The sequence below is a fragment of the Sparus aurata genome, chromosome 16, assembly GCF_900880675.1.
Source record: "Sparus aurata chromosome 16, fSpaAur1.1, whole genome shotgun sequence".
Classification (NCBI taxonomy): Eukaryota; Metazoa; Chordata; class Actinopteri; order Spariformes; family Sparidae; genus Sparus; species Sparus aurata.
The window spans coordinates 6,591,031-6,617,184 of NC_044202.1; the positions used below are offsets into that span (position 1 = coordinate 6,591,031).

The following is a 26,154-nucleotide window of genomic DNA, read 5'->3' on the forward strand; positions in this document are numbered from 1 at the left end:
GGCTACTGACGCAAGGGAGGGAGGAACGCACAAGTCTCGCAGGGGAAAAGCAACATCATTTTCTGGAACCAAAACAGAAACAGTAAAAAAAAAAAAAAAAAAAAACACTGAATAATAACTACAGGTCATATACAGATGAAAGAAAACTGATTCTATATTTGTCTTCCTTAAGTCTAACATTTAAGTGCAAAGGCCATTATATTTTCTGTGTGTGAGTGCTATGCTTTTTTACATTTTGCACTCCTGAGAAATTAGTTGTTTACTGTGTGGGCTGGCCAGGAATTTAATGATCACCCTTCAGAATGTTAGCATCAACTTTAAGCCCAAAACTCCTCAAAATGTGATTACTTTAATTGCCCCAAAAGTGTCAGAACGAAAAATTATTTATGAGCTATAATTACTTACATGTCGAGGGGAAGAGGAGTCTGGTTGAACACTCTGTCAGTAAAGAAAGAAAACAGGGGACTTCATGAGTAATGTCTTCACATACCTCTGAGAAACAAATAGTTCAGTTCCCTTCAAGGCACACCAATCCTTGAGAAAAATGCGTTCAAGTGTTTTTCATCATGCCAGAAAAAAAACAAGTAACCATGTTTCTCTGTTTTACCATTTAGGGTCAAGTCTGATAATTACTGTGCTGTTAAGTCAATTATTCACCTTCAGTAAGGAATACTGGCAACTTGCAATGACGAGGCAGAACTGAAAGACCCAGATGTCAGTGAAGAAGCCGTGGACCAGCAGCACTGAACCCAGGAAGGCCACCAGGACAGCCAGCACTACGGCCAGCACGTTCTCTAAAACCTCACGGTTCCTGGAACACAATGGAGAATAGTCAGCTTACAAGTACATTTTTTTAAAAGGACAAAAAAGATGCCATATTGGTTGTATTGTGACATCTTCAAACTAATGTAATGACACCAATCCTAGTCACACCTTCACATGATACAGCTCCTCATTTATAGATATTATGTCCGAAATTCACATGGAGAGGGTCCTATAACAATCCCATAAGAGATTTCTGTTGATCCATGTCATGTTTTTAAAGCTCAGAGATTGTCATAAAATGTTCCAGTTCATCTCTTTATCTAACAGCCTACAGAGAAATCTGACATTTAAGGAACCTTTATAAATATGTGCCTTTAAGTATGACCGGTTCATCTGTGAGAAATTGATTACACTAGTGGTATGCTGCTGTCTCAGGCTTGTGTTTCTCTTGCTTTTCATTAGTCAGAAACTGTGCCGCGGCCATTTTTGACTGCCCTTAATTTTAGTGAGACTGACCTGATTAAAAAAATGGTTAATTCTGTGCCCGGCAGCATTAAAATCTGTACATACAACACTGTCATTAGTGCCAATAATACATTTGGGTTCCAGCTGAAATAAAGTCAGATATACTACATATAATGGTCCATTTATGTGCAAGAAAAAATAAGAGTAAGGTCAAAGCCCTGATATACTATAGCTGCCTTATAATTACACGTAGCATGTATTGGAATTTGTGCTGGTAAACAACACTCAAAAATGTAGCATCTGACATTCAGAGGCAATAAAGTTTGACAAACTGATACTGATCTCTGGTCTGTCTTACCTGTCAAATAATGCCAGCAGGGTAAGCCTGTCAAAGTGCAGACCGACCCAGAGGAAAGGCAGAAGCCACAATCGGTAGTACTGTTTGGCTTTGCCGGCGGCAGCGGTGGCCGCAGGGTCCTCCTGTCCCATTGCTGCATCTTGAAGCTCCGGGCTCAGATCTCCGTCCTGCTGCTCCAGCAGCTCTTGGTCCATCGTCAGCAGACGTGTCGCGCGGATATGATGGAGGGAGATCTGTCCGATTGTCAATCAAAATTGATTAAATACGTTACAAATGTGTTTTTAAAAACAAAACAGTAAAAGGATAAAGCAAAACAAAAACAAATTAAAGCTGCAAGCAGCGTTGAACGGGCCCTCGCAGTCCACGCGCGTCGGGGCGTGCTGCCGTCGATGCATGCTGCCGTCGGGGCTTGCTGCCGTCGGGGCTTGCTGCCGTCGATGCATGCTGCCATCGGGGCTTGCTGCCGTCGATGCATGCTGCCATCGGGGCTTGCTGCCGTCGGGGCATGCTCGAGCAACACCTTCCGCTGAGGAAGTCGTTGCTTCATAATTCGATGGACTGCTATTGCCGGTCTGAAATGATGTACGCTGAAGTCAGAAAAACTGTGTGAACTACTGCATGATTGCCTGGACAAAGACTGAGTCGATGCCAGGTCAGAGAAGAACTGATTAACTGATGGGATGTGAGATGTCACCTGCTGCATGATGAAATCTGAAGAAGAGGATGAAATTGCAGCTCAAGGGGGGGTTTCACGAGTACAGTGTTCGACCCTATAGACGGCTAAACAGCATGATAGCTTTATATACTGACTGTTAACCACAGTACATATTTCGACCTTTAAACTGTAATGAGCATGGTCACAATCCCAAGAAACAGACTGAGTTGAAAAATCGGCATTAAAAACGAAATATTCATCATTAAGTCCTCACAATCCAAATGAAGCTGCAGTGCAAGCAAAGTGCAGCTAACTACTACTGAGACACAGACTATGTGTAAACTGCAATAGTGATCAAATTATCCATAACTACAAGCAGAAACCACATACATTTCCTCAAGAATGCACACATCATTAGGGAAACCCACAGAAAGTCCATGCAGCTCCACACGGTCTGCTCACTGACTGGTCTGCTGCATTTTAGTGTGACTGAGCATGTCCTGACTCTTTGCACCAGTAGAGGGAGCTGTTGGACCTTTACCTGTAGAGCTTTCTTCCAGTTTCTGTGACTGAGCATGTCCTGACTCTTTGCACCAGCAGAGGGAGCTGTTGGACATTTACCTGTAGAGCTATCTTACAGTTTATGTGGCTGCACATATGCTGGAGCACTAGCAGAGGCAAAGTAGGAAATGTCCACACAAGAAGAAATGGGAAAACGCCTCCCAAACTCCATTATTACTATAAAGATATGTATTATGATTATATCTATATATCACATAAAATGTCAAAACAAATCTCCAAACATTTATCATTAGTAATATTATCTTTCTAAAACTTACAGATCAAGTAAAATGAATACTGTTACAAACATTGTATTGACATGTAGTGGTCAGATGAAAACAACAGCACTGCACATTAAACTTCCAATGTTATATGGTTCTTAAGGTTTCATGAAACTGAAAAGAATACAGGAGAAAAGGTGGGTTGTTTTGCTCCGCTGCCTTATAAGCAGAACAATGTTGACAATTGGTAGTAACATATTAAACCTGTGAAGAAACTGTTCAGGTGTTTTCAGTTGTACTTTTTATACATACATTTAGCACTTTTCTTCTTGAAAGATGCAAATTTCTCAGTGACTTTGTGGTTTAAGTTGTGGATGTCTTTGATAAGTTTCTTCTCCATACAGAGCATGGCAACTGCATGAAGAAGATATTATCTTCCTGAGGAAGGTCTTGATTCTCTTCAGTGTTGAGAAGCACCGCTCAGATCCAGCTATAGTCATAGAAGTTGTGATGAGGATGTTTAGCAGAGCCACAGTCTCTGAAAAGGTTTCCTTTTCCTTTTCTGTGACCAGCTGGTACAGAGCCACAGCTCCACTACGGTTTTTGAACTCATCATTGCTGTAGATGTGAGACAGTTCAGTTTTCAGCTTGTTCTTGTTAAGCAGTGGGTAAGCCTCCATGGTGGTGTTCAGTACTGTTTCAGGGAACTGACTTTTGTACTGTTTGAATTTGTCACCCTGCAGCAGTGTCACAAACCACAAACAGCCAAAAGTGTAAGTCCTACATCTGAAATAAGACTATCAGCTGAAAGCCAACGAGATTTCCTACATTTCCCTGTATACATTGTCTATGTGAAGTAAAAGTCGTGGGATCCAAATCAAGCTGAAGAGAACTTTTTCTCCAGTTCTTCCATCTGCTCTCCACTGTAGCTATGATGTCACGCACTCTAGCTCACCCAATACACACCCATTATAAAATCAGAAGACAGCCTAAAAATCCTTAAAACTAAAACTGTGATGATTTGAAAACCGTAAAAGATTTTCAAAAACTGATTACATGCCCAATAGTTTGAGGTCTTGACTCTCTTAAAGTTGCAATGGAGTGTCTATGAGGGACAAGAAAAGGATGAAGGTCAATGAGTTTTGAAGAGGACTTGAAGATCCCATTGACACTGATTAGACTGCGACCAGAGCGCCATCTATTGGCCGATATGCACCAAATTTTACACAAAGCCTCATCATGCCATACCACACAATGAAGAGTATTCATGTGATAATCAGACAGTATTTTGTAAAGATATGCAAGATTGTCTGTTTTCAACACAATATGCAGGAATTTGTCATTTTATTTTTCGGGCAGTTTATGGACTATCAAAATTCTTTTGATAACTTTTTGTCAGGAGGGTCTACAGATGCTACATGCAAAGTTTGGTGCAAATTGGTCAAATTCTCTAGGAGGAGTTCGAAAAAGTACGTTTTTCATTTGTCGCGATTTTGCGAACGGAAAGTTACTGCAAAAGTGGGCGTGGCCTACACCAAACAATTCATCTGAATGGAGGGAACACATCGGCATGAGGTTTAATAATATGCAACATATTAAGTGGGAGTTATGAGCCAAAAACGCTTTTAAATTGAAAATAGCGCCACCTGGTGGTCATTTTCGGTGAGTGAGTCACAGGGGCCATTCTATAGCACCTCTATGAATTTCATTTCCATAAGTGTTATGGTGTGGGCACAGGACCAATTATACAATTAAAGTGACGCCAGAGCGCCACCTAGTGGTGGATCGGTAAACCCTTTGTCAGATGTCCTCAGGAGGGCACTGACAATAAATGTACCAAGTTTCGTCTTATTCCGATGCACCGTTATGGAGATATAAAATACATCAATTTAAAGAGCGCCACCTTGTGGTCATCGCCTAAAATTTTGCACAGGGCCTCAGGGGCTCATGGGGAAGTAGTATCCTGAGTTTCATGTCATTAGACCACACCAATGTGGAGATATGCAACACTTCCTGTTTTGAGCCAAATCTGCAGGAATTTGTTATTTAATAACTTCAAAATTATTTATTTTAATTAGAATCCTTTAATAACTTTTTGTCAGGAGGGTCCACAGATGCTGTGTGCCAAGTTTCGTGCAAATCGGTGAAATCGCCTGGGAGGAGTTCGAAAAAGTAGGTTTTCGACATTTTGCGACGTAGCGAAAAAAAACGGTAGGCGGAAATGGGCGTGGCCTATACCACGAGATTCAGCACAATCCACTGAACGCGTGGATGTAAGGTTTTTGAATGTGCGACAAAGTTTATGGGAGTTATTAGCCAAAACGCGCTTTCCTTAATAACAGCGCCACCTAGTGGTGGAAATTCAGGACGACAATAGATTATAAAATTTTTCGCCAGGTGTGACTTATATTCCAAGTTTGGTGAGTTTTGGGGTATGTTCAGGCAGTGAAAAATGCGATCATTTTGGACAAAGGAAAAAAAAAAGAAGAAGAAGAAGAATTAAAGCTGCAAGCAGCGTTGAACGGGCCCTCGCAGTCCACGCGCGTCGGGGCGTGCTGCCGTCGATGCATGCTGCCGTCGGGGCTTGCTGCCGTCGGGGCTTGCTGCCGTCGGTGCATGCTGCCGTCGGGGCTTGCTGCCGTCGGGGCATGCTCGAGCAACACCTTCCGCTGACGAAGTCGTTGCTTTATAATTCGGTGGCCTGCTATTGTCGGTGTGAATAATGTACGCTGAAGTCAGAAAAATTGTGTGAACTGCTGCATAATTCCCCAGACAAAGACTGAGTCGATGGTCTGAATTTTTTTTTCCTCCGGTGAGGGAGGAGGGAGGAGCGAGACAACCGCATAAGTGATGATGATTGGCTCCCTAACATTGAGTGAGAGTTCTTAAGCCAATCAGTGGCAATGTTCGGTGTCCAAACAAGCCACACACACACACACCAGCCTCACACACTCATACTAGTAGAGGGGAACTGCGGCTATGGCGAGTCCGGAGGGAAAGTTGATGTTTACAAAGTGGAAGTACAGACACTGTTTTAATCTAATTTGTCCACGTCCATTGTAAGCAACTCTGATCTAATGAAGCATCTCTAAAAGGCACACGCTTCTACACAACTAACACTGGACAAAACTCTGTTGCTGACGCTGTTGATGATGATAGCAGGCCAGGTGTGGCTAACGTGTGCTTTAAAAACTGAATACATGCCCAATAGTTTGAGGTATTCTGACTCTTTAAAAGTTAGAATGGTGTGTCTAGCTCAAAGTATGAGGGATAAGGAGAGGTTGAAGGTCGATGAGTTTTGAAGAGGACTTGAAGATTTCCCCATTTACTTTCCATTCAAAATGATTAGACTGCGACCAGAGCGCCATCTAAGGGCCGATTTGCACCAAATTTTACACAGACCATCAATAGGCGATACCACACAATTATAAACATTTATGTGATAATCGGATAGTATTTTGTAAAAATATGCAAGATTGACTGTTTTCAACACAATATGCAGGAATTTCTCATTTTATATTTCAGGCGTTTTAAGGACTATCAAAATTCTTTTGATAACTTCTTGTCAGGAGGGTCTACAGATGCTTCACGCAAAGTTTGGTGCAAATCACTCAAATTGCCTAGGAGGAGTTCGAAAAAGTAGGTTTTTCATTTGTCGCGATTTTGCAAATGGAAAGTTAGCGCGAAAGTGGGCGTGGCCTACACCAAACAATTCAGCTAAATTCAGGGAATACACAAATATGAGGATTAATAATGTGCAACATATTAAGTGGGAGTTATGAGCCAAAAACGCTTTTGGATTGAAAATAGCGCCACCTGGTGGTCATTTTCGGTGAGTGAGTCACAGGGGCCATTCTATAGCACCTCTATGAATTTCATTTCCATAAGTGTTATGGTGTGGGCACAGGGCCAATTATACAATTAAAGTGACGCCAGAGCGCCACCTAGTGGTGGATCGGTAAACCCTTTATCAGATGTCCTCAGGAGGGGACTGACAATAAATGTACCAAGTTTCGTCATATTCCGATGCACCGTTGTGGAGATATAAAATACATCAATTGAAAGAGCGCCACCTTGTGGTCATCGCCTAAAATTTTGCACAGGGCCTCAGGGGCTCATGGGGAAGTAGTATCCTGAGTTCCATGTCATTAGACCACACCAATGTGGAGATATGCTACACTTCCTGTTTGTAACCAAATCTGCAGGAAGTAGTTATTTAATAACTTGAGTATTGTGTGGCCTATCAAAATTCCTTTAATAACTTTTTGTCAGGAGGGTCCAGAGATGCTGTGTGCCAAGTTTCGTGCAAATCGGTGAAATTGCCTGGGAGGAGTTCGAAAAAGTAGGTTTTCGACATTTTGCTATCTAGCGAAAAAAAACGGTAGGCGGAAATGGGCGTGGCCTATACCACGAGATTCAGCACAATCCACTGAACACGTCGATGTAAGGTTTTCGAATGTGCGACAAAGTATATGGGAGTTAATAGCCAAAACGCGCTTTCCTTAATAACAGCGCCACCTAGTGGTGGAAATTCAGGACGACAATAGATTATAAAATTTTTCGCCAGGTGTGACTTATATTCCAAGTTTGGTGAGTTTTGGGGTATGTTCAGGCAGTGAAAAATGCGATCCTTTTGTGAGAAGAAAAATAATAATAATAATAATAATAATAAAAATCATTTCAAAAACAATAGGGTCCTTGCAGGTTCCCTGCTCGGGCCCTAATAATAATCATTACAATTTCAATAGGGACCTCGCAGGTTCCCTGCTCGGGCCCTAATAATGCAGTCAAAAGTGGATGAATAAATAAAGTATTAGAATGAAATGTTTTCTCTAAATTCCACTGAGAATGTTTTGGCTGTTACACAGGCTAAAGACTGTAGCACCACCCACTCTCAGCCATCTGGATACTTGTAACAAAAATGGTTAAAAAGCTAGCAAGTTAGCGACAGACGATTAAATCCACCTTTGTTGCTCAAATAGAACATATATCACATACAACATATATATATATATATGTATAAATATATATAAGTATGTGGGTGCCAGGTTGTAAAGCGTTTTGAAACCAATTTTGAAAACACTGTGTAGATTTTTAAGTTCATGTAGTATGATGGATTTTTATGTCTGAGGTAACAGGAAAGTACAAGGAAAAGGAGAGGGGAACAACAGCCGGCACAACAAGAAACCTGTTCAGACTGACAATCACTAATGCCAAAAATAATATGCAGATATATGCAAAACAGGCACGCAGAAGAGGAGGATGTTTGTTTATGCCTCTGTAGGTCCAGTGTTTTCCAGTGTGTCCCTCGATGCAAGTCTAACTCTCTCTGACACACACACACATATATATGCACTCACTAACTACCACACACACACCTTGCTGGTTGGGTACTCACCAGGTCATGAGGATAGAAGCGAACTGAGGTAGAACTGGAGAGGTGGGAGTCGGTGTCCCTGCAGGGCATTAGACAAAATGAGTACACTGATGAGGCAAAAGCATCTGCTGCACTTACTGTATTAAATCATGATTCATTTCCTTGTGACCTCAAACTTAATAGCCAACAGGCAATTTTGCTCTCCTTTTGTATTGTACTGTATGACTGTTTAAAGCTAAAGTTGGGGGAAAAAAAAGCAAAAAAAAACTCGGTCATCTCACACATCTTAATGCACCCGGTGGAGAACGAACTGCACAAAGAATGAAACGAAATTGAAAAATCTCTCACTAGATCAAATATGATGAGACAAAAAGATATTTTTCGAGTGCATTTAGATAAACTCGAATAAAGTTTAGCCAATTTGCTTATAGAGTGGACTTAAAAACAAATGTTCAACAAACGTAATTTAAACATGTACTATGGTCAGCAAATGTATTTGTATACATATACAATTTATGTATAATAGTTGCAAATTAATTTTCTCTTAAATCAACAAATCGTTTAAGATTTAGAGATATTAAAATAGATCCCAAAGGAAACAGATAAAAGAGAAATAAAAACAGGTTATATGTAACCCTGCGGTACACCACAGGAGAAGGGCTCAGAGGAAGAGAAAGTCTTGTAATGATACAAAGAGAAGTAAATGGGCTACAAGGGTACATTTGTTTTTTAAATGTATAATTGTGACTAAGTTAACTTTTCTATCTTTAGCGTAAAAATTAAGTCTGGTTTAAAATTTCAGTAAATGTCAACAAATGTTCGGCTAACTAGCAAGCAGACTAATTCACCTCAGCAGCTAACAGCATATGCAACCCCTAACGATCCATCTATTCTTTACTATCTATTATCTGACATGCTTTACTTGGTTCAACAACAGTGATGTATAGCTTATGAAATATTAGCTTTCCAGCAACTGGACAATTTGTCAACACGCATGCATGCATCATTGATTAAATCATATGTTCCTGGTCAAGAACAATATAGAAATTAAACGTCTTTTTTCAATTTTGCAGACACAGCTGAGGAGGAAAACACAATGGGCTTGCTGCAGCAGCCACAGGGTGTATTTTATCATCTGAAGACCAACAACACAAATAAGATGAACTGTCAGTTTGACACTAACCATACGTTATTGGAGGCTCGTCTGGTTACACTTTCAAAATTGCCCAGACCTATGTCACACCCACGAACCTCATACAGGGAGGGGGTGAGCGTCCCTGGAAAAAGAACACACAAAACAAGAGGGAGAAACAAGTCAGTCCATGGAAGTCACAAGCAATGAGTGATTCTGTCTGTGGGAATAATTTAATCAACTACATGTTTACATGAAGGAAATTAAGATTGCTGTGTTCATCTGAGCTAATGGGTCACTGAGTGAACGTGCCTCCTCCCAAAGAGGCTATAAGCGAACCAGTCATTTCCTGCCCGTCTTGAACAGCAGTCAGGTTGTTCCCAAAGTATATCCGCTGCTTCAGTGGAGCTTTTTTGCAATCGTGTCGTGAGAGTATAATCACAGGGCTTAAATGTAGCGACAACTATAGCAAGTCAAAAAACCTTGATAGAAAGGTTTATTTTAAGTATGTCAACACATCCTACACAAGATTAAGAGAATAATTGAGGTGACTTAATCTAAAAACCTTTACCCTCTGAATACACTCCTGAAATTCCTAATATGTTGCATTATTCCTGGCAGTCCGGGAGGAATATAAAACACTGCCGTGGTAACTCCGGTAAATGAAACCTTGATTGCAATCCAAAGTCTTGATGTTGTTTGTGTTTGTAATGGTTCGGTTGTGAAAAACGCTGGCAAAAATGTGATAAAAAAAAAGGAGGGCGGGAATGGGGTGTACCGTCTTGGATTGTTGGACACAGAAACTAAATAAGAGATCAAATATTGCACAGCCAGTATGACCCTGAATTATTGTCCAGTGTGAATGAACAAAAGCAATATAAAGAAGTGTCTACAGGGGTGTTTATGTCTCACAACACAACACTGTTGACAGGGAAGGCCCAAATCATACCCCCCTTATTTTCATTACTAAGGATGATTATGTAACTGAAACTGAACTTTCAGGAATTCCGTCAGGATTAAAAATTTATTTATTCAAGGATATTTGATATGGACCCAAGTTAAATTTGCGCAATGCATTTTTCGCCGAAGAAATCATCTGACAACTACAAAGGGAAAATATTTTCTCAAGAACGTCAATACAACCAAGCAGAGGTGTTCAGTAAACCCATGTCTGACATCTGGGCCGGATATAAACTCAGAAACTGTGAGAGTAGTGAAATTGTATGCAGATAGACAAGAATAAGTAACGCTCTGAGAATACAAACACACGCACACGCACACACGCACACACACACGCACACACGCACACACACACACACACACACACACAGTCAGACTACCAAGTTTCTCATCCCAGCAATCTGCTCCAGGTCAAATTATGAGCAGGAGCTGTAATCCATTTACCAGTGGTTCTAAGTGAGCACATAAAACAGCTCTCACAGAACCTCTTTCTTAATTTTTTACAACCGCTCAGTGAAACAAGTTCAGGGTTATCAGCAGTCAGGTGGGAATGCTATGACCAAAGGATAACGTCCAAGTAAGGTCAAGTATTGGCTACAGACACAATATCACAGACAGAGATAAATGGAGCATGGATAATTGAACGCGGCTTTGAGTGAATGCATCAGTCCACCGACCGTGGATAATAGTGCTCTGCTCTGACTGACTGCAGCAGTCATATCTGTGACCAGCTCTCTTCATGCAATTCCAAGCCCTCAAAGCTACCTTCTAACAAGAGCATACAAAATCCGAACAATACAGCCAAAAACAATGAAAATTTCAAATCTGTCATATTGAGCCACCTACTCACACACTACCCAACTCTCATCTACCAGAAAATCCTCTATCTTAACATCTCAGCTTTCGTCATGCTCCCTACCGAAATCATCCTGCAAGCTGGTAGCGCCCACGGTTGAGGCCTTGTCCTGAGAACCCTCCAGGTGTGTGCTTCCATTCCTGGCCAGCAGGGAGGCGCTTGTGCTCAGCACGGTCACCTGGGACGGGGTTCTGGATGGCTGACTTTTCACCTGGGAAGTAGAAGGCTGGGAGGCCTGGCTGAGAGCCTCCTGAAGACTGTTGGAGGAGAAGGGAGAAGGGGAGGAAATGAGAAGTGATGGAGGCCAAAGGGGTACTGTTATAACATCACAGGGGTGAGGGGGGTGACACAAGTGATTACACAAAAGAGGGATTGCAGGCGGAGTCATGCACATGCTGGTTGTCATCGTGGAGATCCCCAGGAGTTGACTTTGGTGTCTCAACAAAATGTTAATGACATTATGGCCAATACACCTGATTTGCATAATGTCCTTCATATCCAATCATCATCATGTTCAGATTGGCTGCATTTTTTTGTGATGGGCAGAGGAGGATAGCGTCCACAGACAAAAGACTCAAATCTACCAACAGCACAACTTTACTTTAACTTATACTTCTTTTTTTAATGCTTCAAATTTAGATGCACACTCTCGGTAGATCTCCACGATGGCACCAGCTATGGATGAGATTTGTGACAATAAGTGTAAAGCCTGTACACAACATGTTTGGACAGCTTTTCTTCTTTAGACTGCTAAACACTATAAATTTAAGTCCAAGCGGTTCAGAAGTGTATTAGCTTTCCATTCTTTTGATTAGAAAGAAAAAGAAAAAGAAAAGTCAACCCTTAGTGTTTGTACCGTATGATATATATACCTGCATGCTAATGAATATTCATATATGTATATAGAAGGGGAAAACTAATGATTGGAGTTAAGGTAAGTATTATGTGTTTCACATCAAGTACTTTACATTGGGTGAATTCAGACAGAGAGCAAATACAGGGTCTAAAAAATAAATCACTGGTAGATGAGTTACTTGTATTATTACTTAAATCAATAATATTTTAAGTAATAATACACCGACAGAGCCTAAGAAGTTCAGTCCACTACGAAGAACATCAAAGAGGTGTTTGGAGTGAAGGGATGGGTGAAGGTGGAGGGATCATTGGAAGAGGGAACAATTTTGCATTTGGCAAGTTTATTGACCTCTGGCAGGCTGTGGACTTGTTTTCCTTGATGAACAATTTGAAGGCTCAGCATTTAGAAATGTGACCTTGCTAAATAGATTCAGGAAAACGTATCTGTAACACAAGTGGATGAGTTACACTGATCTCATGAACTAAGGAACCTGATGCATATCCACAGCTTAAGACACGTGGCACATAAACATTCAGCTTTAAGTTGTCTATGTTTGTAGTGCTAATAGTGCTTACATTTCTATCATACATACAGTAGTGCAGTTGTTTCTGTTAGACTGGCAGGAAGCGACACGCGAGCTGCTGTCACGAGAGAACCTGTGGCCTTCCAGTTACGACGTGGTCTCTCTAATCAGGCTCCAACCTCAGGAGTGACAGTTCATTTCAAGTATTCTGTAAGGTTGTGATCAATCATGTCAGGTCACTGTCATCGTGAGCAGCAAGGATTAAAACACAACTCTGCCCGAAGGGGGACTTCAAGGTTAGATCCCTCGTAAAGTTACGAAAGAGACTGATAAGGGGACTGGAGACCGGCCAGGCTTGACATTAACAGTCCAGTGAGACAGGATGTGCCCACATTGTGACTGGAAACAAAACGGAAAAATGGTCATTCACCATTATAAATCAGTGAAAATATGTATGTTAAAGAAAATAAACAGAAATCTACTATTATCTTTTTCAAGAAATTGGTTTTGAAGATGTGAGGCGACTAAAAATCTATAAATGAGCATCCAGAGGCTCTCGCAATTAAAAACAACAAAAACACAGTATATTCCTGTGGGGACAGACCTAATCCTTTGATTTTTAAATGATCAATATCATCTTCATCTCTCCGTTTAGAAAGGTCGCTCAAAAGGGCAAAGCAATGTGATACAGCGGGATGTCTGTATTATTGAACGAATCATGCGCAGCTCTGAGGGGAGACGGCGTGTCAGCCAAGTAGATTAGTCAGACCTTGTGGCCTTGTGGTGTGCCTTTGAGTTTGTAAGGACTCCATTCTTTGATCCATGCTCAAAATGTGGAATTTGAAAGATTAGATTTTATGATAACAGGATGAAAACAGAGAAGTCTTGAGAAAAGGAGGACGAAAGACATCACATGCAGAGTGGAGACACCCATCCAGTGAGAGATGATGTCTTGCTCGGTGTCATGCACTGCAGAAGACGCAAACTGGTGATGTGGGACAGGGAGGAGCGCCACCTGGCAACATGCTCATACCGGGCAACAAAACGACACAGAGGAATCCCTGCTCCATGCACGGCGTACCTGAGAGGAGATCCAATGAGAGAGGTGGGTGGGGTGGGGTTACTCCCTGCGTTGTGTCGCCGCCGAACAGCCTGCCGACGAAACGTGCTACGTTCACGCCGAAATATGACCGTCTCCTCGCTCCCCGGGGCTGTCATGGTGAGAGACATCATTGGCCAGTCAGACAGGATGTGCTTCCTTGTTTTTAAGAGCTTTTATGTGGACGCGTGTGTGAGGTGATATTCCCATGTGTTATGCAGGATTTCAGCGACATTTCAAAAACAAAAGCAACAACTGATGCAAAATCTGACCCCTACATGAGAGCAACCATGACATGACTGACAAACGACACTGAAACGGTGCGGACAGGTGGTCTAACGTTTAAGACGTGAGCCATAGCATCCTTTATACCAATTTAAGTTTGGTAACTTTGTTTCATATCATGCACCCCACTCTCCCCCCGCATTTTCCGACTGCGTCTTCACTGCCACAATCAAATCCCCCCCCAATTATTTGTGTACAATACTGTAACATCTATCTGAAATTAGACATTTTCTGAGCATTTAAAGCTAGCTTCATATTTTGCAAAAGTTTCAGTTGTGGCCACAAGTGATGATTTAAGGATATAGGAACATTGAATTTCCCAAGATCCTTGAGTGAGTTCCCTTAAAACAAGAATAACTTTTTAAAGAAGAAATAAAATGTGATTCTTAAATTCGGAAGCAATAAAACACAGCTGTGCTCAATTCATTACACACAGGGGATTTTGCTGCTACAGCATTAATTGGTCTAATATAACCCATTGTGATGCTGGCTGCATTGAATCAACTCAGCTTAATAGTACCAAGTTGTTTGATGGGTGGCATTTAACCATTTTAAAAGTCCATAAAATTCCCACCCATAACAATACTGACGACTTTAAGTCAGGTCAAAGAAAGAAAGAAAGAAAACAAAGTTGTAACCAACCAACGCTACACTGGATTCTTTCAGTGGCACTATATGGAACCCACTGTGCCATTGCCATCTACGCATCGGGAATCAAATGAGAATCAAACATTAATTATGAAATGTTTTCTAGCCAACAGTTGGAATGTCCAGGCACATCCTGGGGCTAATATCGTTTATCCTACGAGTTTTGCACTGTAGAAAACTACGAAACAATCAACAGCGACGTCATAAAAATGTCCACAACACACTGAAGCGAAAGAGCACGCACCAAGAAAGGCAGTGAAAATACAAGACATTAGCCTGCGAGTTCGAGGAATGCGGGCTAGAGAATGTCTATTTGACTCGGTGTGTATGACACTAATAAGAGAGCTGCTGTTTGTCTAACCTCAGCACAAAGCACACACTGTGCCGTCATGCTAATAGTGATCTACACAAGGAACACTATGCCTGGGTCAGAATTGTCACTCCATGGAAACTCACCATGGTTACACTGACCAGGCGAGACAGACGACATTTCATATGCAGACACACACACACACACACGCACACAAAAGCAATAATGAAGCAAAGCCTTGTGTCAGGAGGACTACACCCAAAACAACCTCAATTGTGTCAAATCTGTCACCATGTTTCTGCTGATAGGCTCGAAAGCAGCCATCTGGTTAGGTGGGCATGATATATGGTTTCCATCTACGGTGTGTTCAATACACATCCAACGAATCGGTAGGTCGCTGGTTCAAATCCCAGCTCCCTTCAGCTGCATGTCGAAGTGTCCTTGAGCAAGATACTGAACCCCAAATTACTGATAAGCAGTTATTGTATCAATGTGTGTGTTGAAAAGCGCTTTGTGCGGTCAGTAGACTGGAAAAGCACTATAGAAATGCAAGTCCATTAACCATTTACCATCAATCAGTTATGGATTAAACAATTGAAATCTGCAAAACAGGCAAAAATAACAAAAAGCAGGCATATAATGGTTCCTATATTTTGTCTATGTGCATATCAGTATAATGCTGTTCTGCTGATAATTCACAAAATAGAGCAAATGTCCTGTGATACATTTCAGAGTCAATACAGCGGAGTAAACATGTGGAGTAGTCATCAAACACTAAGTAGTAAGCAGTAAACCAGACAGAATGCTGTGTGTACAGTATGTTAGAGCGCTGTGTGTGGTACATACCCCGCAGGGAAGCAGCAGTGGCATCCTGAGGCTCAGTGAAAGCTGCCTGGTTAGGCAGACTGTTTCTTGAGCGGGTCACCGACTCAAGCTGGGAGGCCCGACCCAGCAGGGACGCAGCATCCAGGACTTCCCCTTCTTTGGCTTCCAGGTCTGACTTGGAGGTGGTGAGGGGTCGGGGCCCAGCTGGAGCTCCTAGGCGGCTGGGATCGTTAAGGCAGGCAGCCGTACCACTATCCAAACTCAACACTCTGGCATGTGTTTTGGCACTGCCTGTGCTGGGGGTACGGCGGGAGGTGCGTCGCTTCCCTCCTGTTCGCTCCCGTCCTGCCTCCGATCCTGACACAGCTTTAACTGCGGAGGAGGAGGAGGCGGCTGCATTGGCTGGAGTGTGCTTGGCTTTCAGGGCCCTGTAGCGGCCCTCTGGTGAGTGGCAGGAGCGGGAGGTGGTGCTAGATGAGCTGTCTGTGCTTAGGTGGTGGGTGGAGTGGAGACTTGAGGCACAGCTAAGTTCACTCTGATCGCTGGAGTCCTCCTCTCCACCCCCAGTAAACACAGCACTACAAGGCTTGGCCATACCACGCAAAGACACATAGTCCCGGTGACGGCTGGCATCAAAGCTGCTTGCCCTTTTCTTGCCGGTCCGCCTGCGTCCACTGCGCCCTGTTGACAAGGAGGAAGTCCTCTGAACATTGTTGGCTGACTTTGGTTGAATGTCATCTTTCACCTGCTCCTGCTCCGTGGCAGCTACACCTGTTGAGCCATCAGCACTGGTCCTAACGCCAGGCTCTTCCTGGCACCTGCTAGGTTCTACTAGCTCTTGTGTTGCAGAGGATGGTGTGTCAGCAGGTTGTTTAGATGTCAGCTCATTGGCATGGGGGTTTTTATTGGCCTCCCTGGAGGGGAGGTTGTTGAGACCTCGAGAGCTAATACTGCCGAGGCTCGAAGTCCTGCCGTCTGCAGGAGCAGATACAGCATCTCCTCTGTCCCGTACACGCTCATCTCCTGAAAGTGACAGCAGGCTCTCCACATGTGTTGAGCTGGTCTGTTCACTGTGAAAGCTGCTGACAGTGCTGTTGGTGTCCCTGTCTGTGCCACTGCAGTAGCTTTCTGTGGAGCCACTACTGCGGGTGCTCAGGCTCCGCAGGCTATCAGCACTGCGCTCCCCTCCCTGGGACTTTCCTCCTCCACCAGAGCCTTTTCCCCCACCACCCGACTCCACCTGGTATAGTCCTGAGCTACCTTCCCCTGCCTCCCTGGAGGCTGAGCGGGCTACTTTGCGTGGTTCTTTGTGCCTATAACACTCCATCCCCGATGTTGAGGGCACAGCTTGGTCCTGCTGGTACAGCCGCTCAGCCCCATTGCCACACAGCCCTGGCCTGTGTGGTCTGGCAGTCTCCAGCTCACACACAGGGTCAAGGCCACCTCTCCTGGGTGGAGGGTACAGAGCAAAGTCTGGTAGACACGGGTCAGGGAAAGCAGAACCAGCCGAGCTAGATGTTCGAGGCAGGCCCCGAGAGCGGAGCTCCTTCCTAAAAGTCTGAGATTGCATGGATGCATGAGTGGTCACTTCAGTGTCACAGGACGAGTGTGACAGGCTGAAGTGATAAGCAGCAGAGTTACAGAGATCAGCAGGCTCCCTGGACAGCTCGGAAGGACACAAGGAGGTTGACGGCTGCAAGGAGGCGAAGGAGTCATTGGGAACAAGGCAGTACATCTTAGTGTCCGACAGCAGATCTAAACGGACAAACGGAAAATAAACATTCAGGACGTTGAAATGTCGCAGCCAGTAACACAAGAAAGACTTGTTGTATGTGAATGATATGCATGTTTACCATGATCATGGCTGCAGCTTTCCACAAGAGTCAAACTGATGTCATCTGAAGTCTTTCCCACATCTCCTGCAAAGAAAGAAAGCTATTAAGAGATGTCTTTAATCAATTATTCATATCTTTACAACTACTAACCCTGGGCACCCAAACATAACTGGCATCCACAGGGGATGAAGGAATAGATACCCTGCCCTCTTTTTAGATCACAACTTCTGAGAGGTACTCCATTACCTAATACCTGTAACTGCTCAGAAAGATGTTCCATGCAATCACTGTTTCCCGAATCCTGCAAAGTCTTTCTCGGCCATACTACCGGGGATTTTATGATGGACAGTCTGCGAGGACGGAATCCTTGAAGGGAAGAGGATTTAAAACACTAAACCCCAGCAGAGCCCTTGTCCCACTTCAGACCATTTCCTGTCATCGCAAACTGCCAGCTAATTAGAATGGCAACGAACAGACTCGCTGAATTATTCAGACGACGCAGACGCCTCCCTCCAACACTCATTACGATAGACCCAAAGCAAGGCTACAAGTTAATTTATTGTCATCTTCTCAGTATTCCAATAAAGAGATCCTGGAGAATGACTCCCATGCCGGCTCTTACACTGTATTACTTTTTCAAACTCAGCGGTGCCCATCTAAAGCTGCCTCATCTTTGTCTGACTGTTGAGGTCACGGAAATGCTGAGTCAGACTACATCTCCCCGGCAGCTGGGGTGATCATGGTCAGGGATGTGGTGATACCGCAAAAAGGAAATGCATTACAGGGTCGCAAAGAAGATCAAAAAAACCAAAACAGTAATAGTGTAACGTGCTTCTAACAAGTCAGTTCCTCCACACAGTCACAGGCACAGAGAACAATGATTTAAGTAGACATGACAAGGCAGTCGTCGTTACCTTTGGCTACTGTTGCTCTTCCGTGGCTAGATGCAATCTGAAATTTGAATAAAAAGATAAGTCAGGCAATTTGTCTTTTGAGAAAGGTGCTCCGGATTTCAAAGGCAAATTCATGGAGCAAAACGTTCGTAAAGGCAAACTGACAAGGCGTGTGATGATTAGAGAATACAACATCCAAAGAGAGACGCTGTTATGTGTGCTACAAACAGCCGGTGCCTCCACTGACAGGGGAAAGTTTTGGCGTCCCTTCCCACTCTGTACACAGCAGCTGAACAGAACATGCTGCCTTATTAGCGACTCAAGGACACACGCTGTTCAAACGTAGTACATACACAGCCCCCCCTGGGGATTCAGAGGTTAAATATATCTCCTCAAAAAAAAAATGAACTCACTTTGAATATTAAAAGGAGATACTAGCTGACAGCAAGTTATGTGAGAATCATACCTAATGAATACACTCACAGCCCCCTCTTCCAGTTGAATAACAAAAGTCAATGTTAAACTTGGACTTTTACTCCTTCGGTTTGGTATTTGTGTTGCCCTTAGACATGTTACAGTAGGCAGCAGTACATGTTACACTAAGACTGGAGGAGGTTTACAGGCTGTCAGGACTCAGCAGATGAAGCTTGTTTGTGGGAGGATTATATTGTTCCCAGTTGTGTGTGGATGTAGTTAACTGGTTGTTTATCGCTGGTAACACAAGTGGTGAATCACAGGACGGTTTTGTGAATAAACATTAAGCAAGTGAAGGTTTCGGGTGATTGTGATGCAGTTCAGTTTGAAATGCAAACATGATTTATTTTTGTTCAAAGCATCTGAAACAAAAATCACACTTTGGGACCTGGTTTCGATTAAAACAACACACCAGACTATGTATGTTTCAATCACAAAGCGGATCCCATGTTTGTTGAATTGGGGCTTCTGTGGTGACTCCCTAAAACTAATAGACTTGATTACATTTGACAGATTTGGAAGCTCAAATAAAATGTCAGACAGGAAACACAGGGCTTTACATAACTGTAATTATTTTCAATACTTGTGTCAATTACTGTACATAGTATATTGTGTAGCTGATGTCTCCGTGTTGTTGTTGTTTCTTCATTTCTAAAAACAGCAAAACAGCAACAAAAAAACTCATCATGATCATGGCTGAGTTGGTAATGAACAGGGTTCACATTACACTGTTCACTTATTATTTAAATACTAACTTCTTTCATTATTTTGTGTTCCTTTTCGGTTTTCTGTTGCTGTTTGGTTAGGCCTAGGGAACTGAAATACTTGATAAGTTTAAGAAAATCATGGTTTGGGTTAAAACAGACTCTTTCACAATGTTAAACACGTGTTTGAAAGGATAACTTCTTCCATGTTGAGTATTTTTCCAGTTTTTCTACCACGTCACAAAGCTATGACATAACAAACAGTGTCAGTTTCAATGATGGTCCTGGAGGAACACCAACATGACAATATCATTCCTGATTTGGGAATTCCTTTCATTGAAAAGCTTGCACTTCAACACATTTTTCGCAGTGAATGACTTAAATTACTAATCTATAACATTTACATTTTTGCAAAAATAGAGCAACAAATCAATTCATTGATTGATTCTGCACCACTTTAAATTGGTGGTGCACAGAGCACACTTGATGCAAGCCAGAACATTGTAAGACCTCAGTGTTAGTGCAGCCCAGATGTAAAGTTTGACAGCAAACTTATTAAACAGTACATTGACAGAAGATACAGTGTTTGCCTGATTATTATATAGGTGTATATTTGCTTTCTCTTCCTTAAAACAAACAGGAAGGGGGTGGGTTTATAATCAGAGGCATCTTATATGTACAGTACAGTGTACAGTTTGTAGCAGGCCCCTCCTCTGCTTACCTGCTGGTTTGACTCCATCCCAATGTAAGAGTTCCTGGAACTGCAGTCCACTGGTGGAGTCTCCTGCCTGATGAAGTCTGCCATCTCTATACCCCCTCCAGGGTCCCTGCGCACATGCACACACAAACACAATGCATACTCTTGTTTTACCAGTGCAGACACAGTGGGGCCCCCCCCACCCCAATCTAAATGGATGAATGACGTGTTCAGATGATGTGTACAGTAGCCACTGTTGTACGTAATTCATGGGAAAAGTCGTCACGTACAGAGTCTGATTTTTACATCTTTATAAGGGTTTCTGAAATCGACTAAAGGAGGGAAAAAAAAAGATCCAAAGCATCCATGTGGATTTTCTCCAGGCCTATATTTAGCCCGGACGTGCTTGTTTAACCAATTGGTATGTCGAAACAATCAACTTGCCAGGGACGGCCTATAAATCATTTCCATATGCCAAAAACATTTCATAACAGGTCAAACCACAACACAAACACTCCAAGCAACTAAGTCCAACACGTAGAGCGGCTGAACGCGGCCTGGAAAAAAAAGGACTAGTCAGGGGAAAAAGGGTGGGTGGTGGTACACAAACACCTCAATCAACTTCAGCTCAGCTTGTCTGCTCTACTGTAAACTCAAACAACCTGGAATGTGACTCCAGATGTGTGGGCAACGCTGCGACTGCGTCTGCGTCTGCCCCTGTGGTCCAGAGCTCTCATTCTTCTTGTTGCCTTTTCCTCTCTCGCTCTCAGCGTCCTGCTAAGCGCTCCCTCTGGAATGTGAATATGAGTCACCTCTTCGAGTCATGATGGGCAGTAAAAAGCTGTAACCTCACCGGCTTTTGTTCCTTCTGGACTAGAAGTAAAGCACTCCATTGGAAAAAAGACTGACGCCTGGCATTCAGACTGGCGGGAACTAATTATTTTGTCCCTTTTAAAATGTCACAGTAATTACCATGTAACGGTAACTGATGACATAACTGATGTGAATTGCTTTTTCAACTTCTGTAATTCATTATCAGTTATAGGTGTTATTGTTCCTCCATATTGTTTTGTTTTAGTTCAATAAAACACACAATATAAACAGATAAAGAAACACAAAGTCCCTCGATACCGCAGCCATTTTCAAACATAACCCTCACACTAACGAGATCCTTAATCACTCTAAATTAGGCATTAATTAGCACATATTTCACTGTCATAAGACATGACTACAGATTAAAAAAAAAACCTGGGTTATTTTCTGTGGTATATGAGTTATAACAAGTTTCATCATGTTATTCAATGAGCCAATATTCATGTGTCTGCACACGTACTGGGACATACAAATACTGCACTAACAATTACATATTCAGCATATTGAGTCACGAGCATGTTGACAACGGAGAGAGAAGTTATCTTGAAGGTACCCTGTGGAGTTTCTGACCACCAGTGGCGCTCTGGAGTGATGTTTTTATGAGTGTTCCCCCGGTTTGTTTGTTCCTGACAGAGGCGTTGGGTAAAGAGACTCACATCGCCTTTCTTTACTCCAGTGGGCTGTTTTTTAAGCAATGGCAACACGTGGAGCCTCTCAATAGTTCCCAGAAAGTCATCTGCAAATACTAGCAGCCCAGTGCTGCCAAACATCGCACTTCTGTCTCTCTTTATTCATGCATTTATACTGCCTGCTAAGAACTTCCTGGAACTATCTTAAGTCTCAGGGAATCACAAATCATTTGAGCTTCAGCCGTAGCGGCTCTCTCTTCTCAGGGGCTTTGGTTCTTGCGCAAAAGATTGAGGTCACAAACTCTCCTGCCAACCGTTTCACGCTACAGCACATCACTGGTCTACAGGTGGCTGTAAAGTACCATAAAATACTGAAACGCACCAGCAAAATCAGGGAAGAAAACGACAGCTAGTTAGTACCAAATGAATGTAAACAGTGCAGGTTTCAAGATTTGATAAAACACAATAAGATTGTGTATTTAACTGGGAAAGGGTTCCAAAAGGGCTCTACGTCACATTTTGTAGCAATTTACAAGTATCAATTCCTTTTTTATTGGTCATTGGTGAGCAAGCTGTAAGGGGATGTGAAAAGTGAGACTTTCCACGTCTCTCTCAGTTGCCTATATAAGCCTGTGGACGACTTGTTGAAGTTGTTTAACGCTGCTGGACTGTGGATTTCTTTGTGAAAGACTCAAGTCAGATTTTCCGCTACAGTCCAAAGGGTTAATAAACAGCAACAGTAGCTATTGTTAGTTTAGATATGGAGTCTACTAACACAAACTTAATGGTTCCACAGGGCCTCTTTGAAACAATCGATTTTCTGATTCAAGTCAAATCCTCATTGGAATGATCTACACTGAATACAAACGAATCGAGTCAGGATCTTGTTAATCAGAATCAAATCTATCCGGAAATCAGTGGTAAAGCCCGGGCCTGCAGTCACCACACCTTGTTGGGTCTCAAAGATGCAAACAACCATGTTTTGCCCGAATAACACTGAATGTAAACAGAAAGATTGTTTACAGGAAATCTTCACATGGCACCTTCAAGTGTGCATCAAATAAATGACTCCAGCTTTCAGTGTCGAAGCCAATCAATAATCTTCTCAGCACAGGTAGCCATTATGTGTTCAATCTAATCAAATTAAAAGTAATTTAACAAGGAAACAACTGATGACTTTGGAAGTAAATGTTCGTGGGGTGGGCCGGCTTGCGTGGTGTGTTATCATCCAATAATTAAAACATCTGTTGCATATGGTGGAACTACCCTGTGCAGGTCCCTCCAACAAAAGGTGAAAAGTAGAAAACATTTCAATTGTGATGGTCCCAGTCACTGCTGCTGCTGCTACAACAGGAGCTCATAAAGCCACATATTGATTGTTCCTGGAGCAGCCTGTCTTTTCACTTGAGGACTAGACCTTTGACCTCAGCTCTAATAAACAACTCCAGATTACATCACCATTAAATGACACTCACAAACATGTGACTCCTTCCACTCATTTATCAGAAAGCATGACGTCTTCCACTCTAATTCACCAAACTCTTACTCAGCCTTTTTACTGAGTGCTCTTCCTGCCTCATCATCTGAGCAGCTTAGTCACACTCGCGGGGCGTCTTTGCCCGACGTCTCCAGATATCAAATCCACCGCTGGACTGTGTGAGACGTGAACTTACCCCGGGCCGTTGCTGTCCTCTCTACGGGTGACACCGCCATCATTAGCCCCCTCGGTGCCACCTCTGCTGCCCTGACTCTCCTTGGCCTTGAGCTCCACCACCTCACCCTCATCCAGGGCATGGTGGAGGCGGAAATTCACTGTCTTGAGCAGCAGGAACATGGCAGCAATTACACCACAGTAGATTCCCACTATCACCATGGTTGGCTGCAGGGCCTGGGATTAGAGAAAAGCAGAAGTGATTGTCGAGGAAACAGGAAGATGCAGACTGTACTCGTACTTGCAACAAAAGCTCTGTGCCCTTTTCTGCTATATTTTATATACAAGGCCAAAGGAATGATTTTGTAATGTAATATCATTATGGATGGTTAAGTTTGTGCTCTGATTATGACAATAAAGATATGTTTAGAAGGGACTAAACTGAAGCGCGCGCTGGATATTTTTATCCAAAGCGACAACGAGACAGGGAGGCAGTTTGATACCGTCTCGCTGAAGGACGTTCGGTCATGAGGAGTGAAAAAAGAAAAGAGGAGATGACAGGAACTGCAAACAACTCCTGCACCCAGGCTGACTACTCTAAACACAGCTCGAAACAGGAGGAATCAAAAGCACTGTTGCATCCACTGTGCCACTTATTTATGACGCACACCGGCTGCGTTTTCCAAATTGCTGCATTCGATTATAATCTCAAAGCGTCACTTAATAGGGGAAGCTGTCGAGGACGGAGGCTATCACCAGGCACCTGTGTGTTCACCACCGGGCCCCATCTTTGGCGTTGTCCTTGAGATATCCTGCTGCTGCATCTGTTTGCAGTTATTACAAACAGCAGCACCAGTCGAACCTGTGGCTCAGTGTAAACCACAGAGCTGACCGGCCTGTTTCCACTCCAGGAATAGAAAGGGAAACCACAAACCGATATGAAACATCAGCTTCTCAATATAGAAGTTTGCATGTTTAGCAAACAGCTATATCCTGACTTGAGTGCATTTATAGAGATGCATCCAAAGAAAAGGAGAACACACAGTGACACAGTGACATTTGAACTACCAACAGTTTGATAAAAGTGTTAATATTTGACAAACACCCCATAAGTAACACGCACCAGCGGGCTGTGACTGCCACTCATCTGTCAGGGCTGTTTGGACAGTCTAGAGGGCAAAAGTAAACACAGAGCAACACAAACAGGCAAACAAAAGACCTGATGTGGCAAATGAACTGAGCAAACAGCAGCCAGTCAATTGAGTCCGTTACTCGGACATTAAAGTTCACAGATTAACGTTAACGTCCCTGTCAGCTGTGCTCTTGCAGTCACAGCTGGTAGCGTCTGAAAACTGGTGATACCGCAAATCACTACCGACAGGAGGAAAACAACTAGATAAGGAGGGGGGTGGGGGAATTAAATTCACTGATTACAGCCTGGCACAGTGTAATCGACAGATAACATCCTGGCGGGTTCTGACCGCATCACTTGGATAAAAACAGAATTAAGACAAAAGAGCATTCCGGTCCCAGCTAATTGGTGGACTGTACACTTCAATTGGCAGCCATTTAAAGCGTATTTTGTCCGTTTTGTCTAAAAAATCCGTTTTATCTGCGTGTAATCCCGACAACCTTGTGTGTTTATTCAATATTGTGACTGTGGTGAAAATATTCCGTGGCGTTTCGGGAGTTTAATGAGACGCTACATTGTCTGCGCTCCAGATAATAGACTGAGACCGACCGTTAGTATCCTGTGGCTGCTAACCTCGCGGACACTTGCTTTGGTAACTTACGTTGTCAACACTCCCGGCTAAAAACATCCATAAAGAGGCTGTAAAGGGGTTAAAAAGGCAAACACAGCTCACCATGTAAAGCGTGAAGGGGAAACATAGCAGAAACAGCCAGATGTAGAGGTGTAAAGCGTTGACGAATGTGTTTTGATCGGGGTCGTAGTACCATCCGCCTGTGACTGAAGCCCAGACCCCCTGCCTCAGGATCTGTAGAGTCTGCGACCCCATGTTGCTTTATCCCCTCCGACAAATCCGAGCGGAACCGACCGACGGGACAACCGGGGTGACACGCCGGCTAGTCGTCGCTGAACATGACAAACGGTGCTATGTTTTCAGACACTGGCCCGAGAATCCCCTCTGCAGCCATCTTCTCTGCTGCTAGCCAGCCAGCTGGGGCACTGTTTCCAGTCCTCCACTGAGGAGACTCCTATCCCACCACGCCCTGCGAGAAACTTCTTCTTCGTGGCATCGGTTCGCGGTAGCTACAATCATGCTGTCCTCACTGAAAATGGCTAATATTGCTGTGTGCTTTCTCCCATTTTGCTGTCCGCGTATTCTCTCTGATGGGAGGCCATATTTCCTGCGTGACTTGGAACTGGTGGCAGAATGCACAAAAGAATGAAATAAAATGCATTTGATGATTAGTAGCTCGCGCCAAATACGACAAAATGGTGACACCTGCTGGTCACATTCTGTCATTACCAAACTAGTC

The 26,154-nt window shown here is 43.2% G+C and overlaps 1 protein-coding gene across 2 annotated transcripts in view; it reads right to left on the reverse strand.

Annotated features, from left to right (window-relative positions):
* pcnx1 (pecanex 1) overlaps positions 1-26,048 on the reverse strand; it is a 39,349-nt gene extending 13,301 nt beyond the window's left edge. For both annotated transcript variants that reach the window (XM_030391987.1, XM_030391986.1), the window contains exons 1-13: positions 25,518-26,048; positions 23,675-23,889; positions 20,524-20,629; positions 18,646-18,682; positions 17,750-17,815; positions 15,918-17,651; positions 13,811-13,940; positions 11,414-11,607; positions 9,586-9,679; positions 8,424-8,481; positions 1,589-1,821; positions 658-811; positions 406-438 (exon numbers count right to left, since the gene is read on the reverse strand). In XM_030391987.1, the coding sequence (XP_030247847.1) occupies positions 406-438; positions 658-811; positions 1,589-1,821; positions 8,424-8,481; positions 9,586-9,679; positions 11,414-11,607; positions 13,811-13,940; positions 15,918-17,651; positions 17,750-17,815; positions 18,646-18,682; positions 20,524-20,629; positions 23,675-23,889; positions 25,518-25,670 (3,207 nt within the window). In that variant the 5' untranslated portion in view covers positions 25,671-26,048. The remainder of the gene's footprint in view (positions 1-405; positions 439-657; positions 812-1,588; positions 1,822-8,423; positions 8,482-9,585; positions 9,680-11,413; positions 11,608-13,810; positions 13,941-15,917; positions 17,652-17,749; positions 17,816-18,645; positions 18,683-20,523; positions 20,630-23,674; positions 23,890-25,517) is intronic.
* Between the last annotated feature and the right edge of the window lie 106 nt (positions 26,049-26,154).